At 58.1% G+C, this 9,413-nt stretch overlaps 4 protein-coding genes across 4 annotated transcripts in view; 1 reads left to right on the forward strand and 3 right to left on the reverse strand.

Moving 5' to 3' along the window:
- Nucleotides 1-23: 23 nt before the first annotated feature.
- GGTG_00373 (hypothetical protein) lies at nucleotides 24-2,973 on the reverse strand. The gene is made up of 7 exons (XM_009218118.1): nucleotides 1,600-2,973; nucleotides 1,495-1,531; nucleotides 1,369-1,438; nucleotides 1,224-1,241; nucleotides 1,057-1,132; nucleotides 851-979; nucleotides 24-775 (listed from the first exon to the last, which is right to left on the reverse strand). The coding sequence occupies exons 1-7, from the start codon at nucleotides 1,875-1,877 to the stop codon at nucleotides 325-327; spliced, it is 1,059 nt and encodes a 352-aa protein (XP_009216382.1). The 5' UTR covers nucleotides 1,878-2,973; the 3' UTR covers nucleotides 24-324.
- A 1,252-nt stretch (nucleotides 2,974-4,225) lies between these two features.
- Nucleotides 4,226-6,096, reverse strand: GGTG_00374 (hypothetical protein). The gene is made up of 3 exons (XM_009218119.1): nucleotides 5,762-6,096; nucleotides 5,622-5,639; nucleotides 4,226-5,479 (listed from the first exon to the last, which is right to left on the reverse strand). The coding sequence occupies exons 1-3, from the start codon at nucleotides 5,940-5,942 to the stop codon at nucleotides 5,127-5,129; spliced, it is 552 nt and encodes a 183-aa protein (XP_009216383.1). The 5' UTR covers nucleotides 5,943-6,096; the 3' UTR covers nucleotides 4,226-5,126.
- A 212-nt stretch (nucleotides 6,097-6,308) lies between these two features.
- Nucleotides 6,309-8,839, forward strand: GGTG_00375 (tyrosyl-tRNA synthetase). The gene is made up of 2 exons (XM_009218120.1): nucleotides 6,309-6,742; nucleotides 6,822-8,839. Exons 1-2 carry the CDS (start codon nucleotides 6,456-6,458, stop codon nucleotides 8,599-8,601), a joined length of 2,067 nt encoding a protein of 688 aa, XP_009216384.1. The 5' UTR covers nucleotides 6,309-6,455; the 3' UTR covers nucleotides 8,602-8,839.
- GGTG_00376 (tumor suppressor candidate 4) overlaps nucleotides 8,646-9,413 on the reverse strand; it is a gene marked incomplete at its 5' end in the record, with an annotated part of 2,514 nt that continues 1,746 nt past the window's right edge. The window contains one exon of the mRNA XM_009218121.1: nucleotides 8,646-9,398. Within this exon, the coding sequence (XP_009216385.1) occupies nucleotides 8,747-9,398 (652 nt within the window). The 3' untranslated portion in view covers nucleotides 8,646-8,746. The remainder of the gene's footprint in view (nucleotides 9,399-9,413) is intronic.

The raw sequence follows: 9,413 nt of genomic DNA on the forward strand, positions 1-9,413 counted from the left end.
ACAACATTCCAGGTCACGGAAGCTATTCTCCCAACTCAATCGGCTCCCGCGCCATCTTTTCTCTTTGCTGGGCCACATACCCACGGCAATGCACTTGATAATATAGAAGCTTCTCAATCGAGAATTATGGCCAGGACCAAAGACACCCAACTCCCCAGACAACGCTAGAACATGCCCAAAATATGCCTAATGCAAACGCCACCGCCACAACCGTTACGCATACATGTTCGTTGTTTCTCATGACTTCGTAACCACCAACAGCTCTGACACGCAAGCGCCGGTACGTACCGCGCCTCTCCCTGACTGCCGCACGCCGCCGCCGCCCTACCCGCCCCCGGGCTTCTGCGCGTACCAAAAGTACGTGTTGACGTAGCGGTGCCTCGACCTGTCCTCGAGCGTCTTGCGCACCTTGACGAACCACAGCTCGGCCTCGACGCGCGACATGTCGAGCAGCTCGAGCGGCTTGGCGAAGCTGGGCAGGACGTCGTAGATGACGTGCTTCATGGTCTCGCCGATGCGCTGCAGGTGCTCCCCGCGAGCCCACGGCCCCACGGGCGTCTTCTTGGCCACGCACCTGACGCCCGTGTAGCCCGCTTCAGTCAGGTGTTGGCCCATGTTGCGCTGGCAGTGCAGGTCCATGCCCCCCTTGGCGAACGCACGGTGGACGAGGTCGAGGAAGGAATAAAGGTGGTCGTCGTCTTTCATGGTGCCGTCGTCGCATTTCGGGATGAAGTGTGTGTCTTGTATCTCGATCCAACCGCCGGGTTTTGTGTTTCTGAGGTGACGAGCAATGCCTTGTTAGTTCATCCTAGGGTATAAAAGTGAAAAAAGGGGCAAATGGGCCACAAACTCAAAGCATCTCGCCATTGTGCCCGGGACATCTCTCAGCATTCCCACCACAAAACGTAAATGTATCAAATCCCAACCCGAGCCGTTCAGCCATTCTGGATCCTCGACATCATCTACCAAGAACCGCGCGCTGCATGACAGCAAGATGGGTTAGCTAACGTATCCACACTACTTTCCGCGCAGGACATGGCGCGATCCGACACGTACTTTGGCGGAACAAGGTCCGGCTGCATTGCTGACAGGTCTGTTCCAAGAACTTCTGAACCAGGATATTCATCCGCGACTAAAACGACAAGAAAAGAAATCACGAAGTTAGCAATCTTTCGGGCTAGGCTGATGACAGCCCCTGAACATGCCCGATCTTCCTGACCCACCATCTATTGCCCAAGCTCCTAAAGGACAAGACTTGTATTAGCACAAGGTCGGCTAACCGCAAAAAAAAAAAAAAAAAAAAAAAAAAGGAATAGGAGCCAACTGCCACAGCGCCAGCTGACAGAACAGAGGGAAGCGAGCACTTACCGACGCCAGTACCAATGTCGAGAATTCTCTCAGGCGTGTCTCCTATGGGAGCATAAAAAAGCTTTCCTCCCTAGACCAAGCGGTCAGGACCGTTCAAGGCTTGCAAGAAACACAAGAAATGCTCACTGCTAATTCCAGCATCATATAGTGCTTCATTATCTCTCTAGAGGGGGTGAGCCAGGGAACCGCAAGAGCTTGAGGCTTGTTTTGAAGTCCAGATGCAGCACTGACCTCGATTGCTCGTCCTCGTCGTTTGGAAGAGGATATCGGCCCTTGTTGTACATGTGGTATCTCCGCCCGTTTTCGTAATGGTGCTCCTCAGGGGCGCTGTCGAGGCTATCCCAAGCCTGGATCGGATCGCCGCTGCTGCTGTTGGTTCCCGCTGCCTCGAGAGAGCTCGCCGCCCTGGAGGCGGCCGAGGCGTCTGACATTTTGACCTTGGTATAATCGCTATTATTCTCCTGGGCGTCTCGGCGTGGTGGCTTGCTAGGATTCTGGCACGTCGACATCACTCCAAGGGACCCAACAGGCGCGGGGTGGGCGCTCCGCGACGGGGTATAAGAGTTTTTTTTTTTTACGGCAAGCAGGTCAGGTTGGACACGAAGCTAGTGGCTATTGCCTGCCGTGGGGAAGATAACATTGATTGATGGGAGAAAGCACATGTGCGGTGAGGGGCACTGTGGATGGCGGCAGGCAAGCGTCCCCGCAGATGGTGATGATATGGAAGGACGAGCAGCTCCGATGCTTTGATGCTTTCCCATAAAGAGGGTACCGTTCTAGCAGAATGGAACTCCCGTGGTGGATCGGGCTACCGAGGTGGAGAAGAGAAGGAAAATGTAACGGGGGTAGGAGATGATGGCCCGGTGAAGGAATCGGGCTGCCATGGACGGCTCGGGGAGGAGGCGTCTACATAATATCTTGGATTCCGCTCGCAGCACGTCCCCGAATCGTCGGCGAGGAGGTGAACGGCGGGCATTCCATCCCCCATCCACGTTTGATGACGCTTGGGGGGCGACATGGGAACCCAAGCTTCCGGGCCTCACTGGGGCTGCATGGGGCTGCATGGGGCTGCCAAAAGAGGTCAAGGAAAGCATGCGTTGGGGATGGATGGTCATGGATGTCCCGCTCTCTCCACCGCTCGCCGACCAGGATGCCCAGTGACTGGACGGAAGACGCCGCCCCCCACCTGGAGCCTTGGACACCACCTATTCCAATTTGTGTTTTTACGCCCTTGAGCGCGGCACAGCGCAAAAATTTAGCCGTATTTGGTACGCAGGCCTGGATGGGGTCCACTCCCAAGTCAGGGCTCGACCGCTTACCTCTTAGGACCCTATCCAGTCTTGGCAGTAGATCTGGATGGATAATGAGGGCACCCATCACCGTTTTTTTATGGCCTGGTTGGGCATATGTGCGTCTAGTGCTGCTGCGGGCGTGTTGATCTCGATGTAAAATGCCAAGGCAGCTAGACCAGGTACACAGGTAGATAGCATTGTTGGAAAGGGACCATAGTGCCGGAGGAACGACGGGGAGTGAAAAAGTTTCAGCTGCTGGCAAGAAAAGACAGGTCAGAAACAAAACAAAAATGTGGTGCGCCGCCTCCATGCCATTGGTGCGGGTCCCGAAATGGGGCTAGACGGTTGAGGGGGTGAAGTGAAGGGAGCCGTGCGCCAGGCTCGTGGATATCGGAGGGCCCAGGTGACAAGCGGCGCCTTGCTGCCCGGCACTTTTGCTGACAAACAACCATGGATGCGGAACCAACTGCACCCTGGCCGAACCCGGTCCGGCGGACCGGGTCGTCCACCTGCAGGGAGGGTAGACCGGCTGGCCAAAGGTGCAAAGAAAAAGGAAGGACGACAGAAGGAAAAGAGAAAAAACAAAGACAGAAAAGATGCTTAACCGCGAAGGGGGGGCGGGGGGCGCGCTTGCTGGCAGGATTCAAGATTCCAGGCGCCCCAGCTGGACACACACCGGTCTGGACGGTCTCCAATCCGCGAATTGATCGCTTCCTCCCTCCATTGCGCGCAGGAGCATTGTCTGATTGCACATACCCCTCCCTCATGCCGGTGCGACTTCGCGATTGAGGGGAATCTATCTGGTGGAGTTTCTAGGTTTGCTGGGGTGCTGTTGTTTGGGTCGGTGGATAAGACAACTGGGGCTAATGTCAACAAACGTGGCCCGCCCCCAAAGGGCCAAATCGTCCATGGTTCGGCACTGCGCGCTTGTCTGCCATCTGATGTCGTGCGCTCGCTCGTTCTCCTCGCCGCCCCACTGTCCGTGGCCGTGACTGGGATTATCTGGGTCGGCTGGTCATGGCAGCACAGGGGATGAGGGGTACAGTACATGTCCTCTTCAGGGATCGTGTCTGGGCGGGTGTTTTTTTTTCTTTCCCTCTCATGCAGTCCCCTCCATCTGACTCTCGTGTGTCCATCACTCACGGCACAGCCTGTCAGGCGGCAGTCGATCTGGCCATGAAGAAGATCGGGTTTCGGTAAACCCATCACGGCCGAGCTAGAGTGCTACGCACTACATCGGCCCAGTCAAGCCACCACGTGTCGTTCACCTTCCATTCCTTTGCGTCGACACAGGCGCCAGGGGCAAAGACATAAACTTGATTACAGCGTACCGTCCTGCGTCTTTATAGGATGTTATTAATTGTAACATCGCAGCCGCCCATCGCCAAGTCTGGCCAGGGTGGCCAGGGAAAACCGGCGACATCGTGCATATTTCCCCACCTGTGGCTAGTGGAGTCTTGATCTCAGTAAATGGACGAAATACGGGTACATGTCCCATCGCCTCTCGTATCCTATACTTTGCCAACAGTCGGCCATCGAAGAGTGCTGATGCTTGAAATGATGTTAACACGGACAAGCAGCTGCTTGTCTGACGTTTTCAAAATTGGTCGTCTATAAGTTTGTGTGTCAACCGGCCCTCAGGGCCGCCAGAAGGGATGCGCAGCCCTGGGTATAGGACATTTGATCTTGGATGGTCCTGTCTTCATTGCGATTCCTCACATGCTGGCTGCTATTTGGGGTGCTCTCGATATCTGCTTCTGGTTTACCCGTAGTGTCAACCTTCTTCCCAGAACCCCTGATGGATTTCCGTCGCCTGAACTGTACCAGACGCGGTACTGCTAAACCCAATCTATTTGTAGCCGCGCCAGCCGCGCCTAACTACCTGCCTAGGCGCCTCCTTGCCTCGATGGCGGGTACGCTGTGGATACATCGTCGCACAGGTCAGGAGCATGGGGTTATCACTGGATGGCATAGAGATAGGGGAACCGTGTTGTGCACAGAAGATTGGCGCTAGGTAACTAGGTAGTTTCCAAGGCCTGCTTTTTCGACGGTGGACACTGGAGTCTGGTCTCAGGCGGATTCTGCAATCCGGCGATCGTTTGCAATGCCGGAGCAATCTGAAAGCCCCCTTTTCTCCCCGCGAGCCTCCAGACCAGGCACCTACGATATAGCTTCGACCGAGTCAGGGCTTGCTCTTTTGCCTTGTCGCTATACCGGGTAGCCAACACATGGCCGCGCATGCCAAAAGGTGCAGATGAGAAGTCCATAGCAAGCCAGCCGTTGTACGATTCGTAGGATGTACAATAACAGCTATACAATCACGGATTATTTCGCTAGGGTGAAAGCGAGATACCTGTAGGAGGTGTGTGGGCGCAACCAGGCCACCATTTTTCGCCTGAGGCGTCATCCCCGCCTCCCAGCCCCAGCCACGGCGGGTGTCTAATCTGATCCAAAACAACCCACCACCTATGCCTTCCATACCCTCTTGATCCCCTCGGTCAGCCCAACATCGTTGGTCTCGAACTCGTACAGGCCGATGCCGGCAACGATGGTGGCGATGTTGAGGGCCCACATGGCGGCCATGCGGGACTTGGGCACGCGGCGCTTGGGCAGGTAGTCGACAATGGCGACCTGCAGGCCCAGGTGCGAGTGCAGGAGGAGGGCCGAGATGAGCACGGCGTCCATGGTGGGGTTCAGCGAGCCCGCGGCGAAGGGGGCAACCGTCAGCGGCACCAGGCCCGCCGCCAGGAGGCGTTCCGACGTCCAGTGGTATGAGCCGTGCGCCGGAGATGTGGGCGGGATGGGAGCTGGGTCGTTAACTGTACAATGGGGTCAGTTCAGAGCTGCCGTCAGGGGGTTCCAGTGATGAATCCTCCAGCTACGTCCTCGGCCGACTCCATCGTGCTGGGTTGGCGGGCCGAAGACAGGATTTCAAAATCGGGCGGGTGGCGTAGTGCGTACCAGTTCCTTCAACCGTCTCTGTAGGACCAGTGTCGTTAGTAGTCGTCGTCCAAGGCGCATCGCGTTCAGCCTTATACCGAACTTCCCCACCCGCGCAAGCCCATAGTGGCAGCGGGAGGGGTGGTGAAGGGGAGACTCACGGGGGAGCGGGGGCAGTAGGCATCTCCTGCTCGAGGCGTGGAAGGCAGCGGCCTTTGCGCTGTTCTGGAGGAGGGTGCTTCGTGCCGGGGCCGGGCGGGAGGCAGTGGACGACAACAGCGACGGGCCGGCCCGGGTTGTCGCTGACAGCGCCTGCCGCAGCGGACGGGCGAGCGATGCCATTGTGTGGGTTGAGAGTCCGTGTCAGAGGTTCCGCCTTCAATTGGTGGGCAGGGCGGCTGCAGGCTGTCGTCGTCGGCGTCGGCGCAAGGCTCGATTCGGGAAAAGCTGAGTGCTGCCAGGGGACGGAATGACGGAGGTGTTTTGCTCTGCGGCTCGAGCTCGAGGTATTGCCGAGGATGAGTATCGGAAGCTCTGTGATTGGCCCAATTCGCTGATGCCTGGAATTCCAGGCGTGAAGCAGGTGAACCCCCCATCTAGCATCTGGGGTTGGTAGTGTCACATGACCGCGTGATGCCTGCGAAGCCAGCTGGTACGCTAGCCCCCCGCCAGTGCGCGCAGCTGAGTCCTTGTCGCGGCTGCGGTTCCACTGTCTCCCGACTTAGCGAGCCAATCAACGACTTTTTCGCACAAACTTTCAAGAATTATTTCGAGATCGTCTTTTGCTTGGATTTTGCCGGCTGAGCTTCAACCTCGCGGGCGCTTGGGAGCGCTGCTGCCATTCCTTGTTGCAAGATGCTGCGAAACGTTAATAGGAGGTTGTCGTCCATGGCGCAGGCTTCGTTACATCGACGAAACCTGTCACGGCTACCACCGCCGGGCTGCTTCCGATGTTCTTCACCACAGACGGCCAGTTTTTCAGGGAGCGCATGGAGATGCGAGTCCAGGTCGATAAAATACAAGGAAAAGATGCGACTAGCCCAAGTGGAATGGGATCTCAGGGCGGAAAAGATCAAGGATGGCACCGAGACGGGTCTTTGGGATCTGCTTGAATCACGCGGCTTCATCAAGGATGTCGCTGGGTACGTTGCCCCTCGGCGGCACGCCCGCGAGAGAAGGAGATCGGACAGCGCCCCGTGCTGACTACCCTCGCCACGGCAGAAACCGCGACCATATCCGCGAGCTCATGAGAGTTAAGCGTATTGGGGGCTACGTCGGCATCGACCCGACCGCCCCGTCGCTCCATGTCGGCCACCTCGTACCCCTGATGCCGATATTCTGGATGTACATGCACGGGTACAGGGCTGTCACGCTACTGGGTGGTGCCACAGCAAAGATTGGTGATCCCACGGGCCGCCTCAAGGACAGGAACCCCAACGGCAGCGACTTCGCCAAGAACATGGCGTCGCTGCATTACCAGCTGAAGCGCATGTGGGTCAATGTCGAGGCGCAGGCTCGCCAGTACGGCTTCGAGCCGGACTGGGCCTGGCGTCGGGACCTCGTCAACAACAACAGATGGTGGAACAAGCAGCCGATGCTAGAGGTCCTGCAGAGGCTGGGCCGGCACGTCAGGGTCGGTCCCATGCTCTCGAGAGACATGGTCAAGCGGAAGATGACGGAAGGCGACGGCTTGTCTTTCGCCGAGCTGAGCTATACCCTCATGCAAGGCTGGGACTTCTTTGAGCTGAACAAGCAGATGGGCATCCAGCTGCAAATCGGCGGCTCCGATCAGTTCGGAAACATCGTGGTGGGAATTGACGCCGTCAAGACTTTGCGGGCCAGCGAGAATTTGTCGGTGCATGACGACAGATTTGGCGAGGGCCCCATGGTCAACCCCGTCGGATTCACGGTCCCACTGCTTACCAACTCGGACGGCGAGAAGATCGGCAAGTCTTCTGGCGGAGGGAATATGTGGCTGGACGTCTTCCAGACCCCTGCCTACGATCTCTATGGCTACTTTGTCCGCCAACCGGACGCCGACGTGGAGAGGTTGCTCAAGCTTCTGACCTTTATCCCCAATAAGGAAATCAGCCTTCTGATGCGGGAGCATGAGGCGGACCCGCGGGAGAGGGTGGCACAGCACAAGCTTGCCTTTGAAGTCTTGACCCTTGTCCACGGCGTAGAAGTGGCCAGGCGTGCCAAGAATGACCACGCCACTCTACACGGAAAAGACTCGACCCCGATCCAATTCACCCACGATCCCGAAGTCCATGCGACGCCCACCAACATGGCCGGCAGCATTCAAATGCAGCTGCCCAAGTCGCTCGTGGAGCAGGGCAACGTTGCGCGCATATTGTTTGCCGCAGGTCTTGCTTCCAGCGTCAGCGACGGCAACCGGCTCGCCATACAGAAGGCCGTGTATATCGGTGGGCGCCCTGGCAAGGCCCGAGGACCGATGAACAGTGGGCAACTCGACTTCAAGCCCGTCTCTCTCTGGTTCCCCCAAGAGACACAACAGTTCATCGTAGAAGAAAAGCTCTTGATCCTCCGCAAGGGAAAGCACAGAGTCAGGATCATCGAGCTCCTTACCGACGAGGAGTACGCCGCATCCGGGCAGACGTACCCCGGCCAGCCCGGCACCGGAAGGCTCAGGGCGGTGCGGAATGATATGAGGGCGCTCACCGAGGCGCAGAATTCTTTGGCAGCGGAGATCGATGAGGGGAAAGCGAAGGATGCCCTCTCGGGATTCTCTACTGAGATGCTCTCGCTGGCCGACAGGGTCTCGGATCTAAGGAAGCAGCTCGACTGGTCCAAAGAACACTACAACAGTGCCAAGCATAACCCGACCAGTTCCCCGAAGGCTGTGGGCCTCAAGATTCACCGGTTGGAGAAGCAATACGAGAAGTTGAAAGAATCAGAGGAGCTCTTGAAACGCAAAACATGGGAGGGCTGGCCGGAGGAGGACACATCCTCGGACTCGGCAACGAACAAGCATAGTTAGAGGACACGTGTGGGAGACCTTGTACTTGGAACCGATCATGGCTTCTCGCAAGCATCTGTAAAAACAGCTCCCATTTTTATGTATCATAGAATTGCATAGACTGCGAGACATGTGCCACGTGTTCGATTCAAGAAACACACAGCATCTAGCGGTAGAAGACGTTCAGGTCGCCCTGGGGCAGGGGCAGGTTTTTCAGCCTCTCCATGATCTCGGCATCGGAGAGGTTCTGCTCTGTGATGATCTGGTCGAAACAGTGGCGGCCGTCGGTGTATTGCTGCAGCGGGTCCCCGCGCGGGCCAAAGACTGCGCCGCCGCCGCCGCCGCTACCACCGCCACCACCGCCACCGCCACCGAGGCCGTCGGAATCAAAGGGCCGGGCCTGGCCGGTGGCCAGGGCGGCCAGGTACTGCTTGGAGACGGCGTACTTGTGGACGCGGTACAGGTAGCCCTTGATGACGCCGAACTGGACGAGGCGGCGCACGTCGACGAAGCGCAGCACGTCCAAGCCCGCGTCCATGTGCGCCTTGAGCCACTCCATGACGGTGCGGCCGGCGCAGAAGCTGGCCATGAGGCGGACGAGCAAAAAGTTGCTGACGCGCGGTGGCGTGCCCGGGTGCGAGTGGAGGAGGTGCTGCTGCTGGTGGAAGTGGCTGTGGAGGTGCTGCGGCGGGCGGTGCGACCCGACAAAGGTCGCGCCGCCGCCGCCGCCGCCGCCGCCGCTCGCTGTCGACATTGCCGAGACGGAGGGAATTCGGGGTAGGCCGGACGCAGAGGGGCCGCCGCCGCCGCCGCCGCCGCTCACGCCCAGGGTG

The sequence above is a fragment of the Gaeumannomyces tritici genome (assembly GCF_000145635.1).
Source record: "Gaeumannomyces tritici R3-111a-1 unplaced genomic scaffold supercont2.1, whole genome shotgun sequence".
Classification (NCBI taxonomy): Eukaryota; Fungi; Ascomycota; class Sordariomycetes; order Magnaporthales; family Magnaporthaceae; genus Gaeumannomyces; species Gaeumannomyces tritici.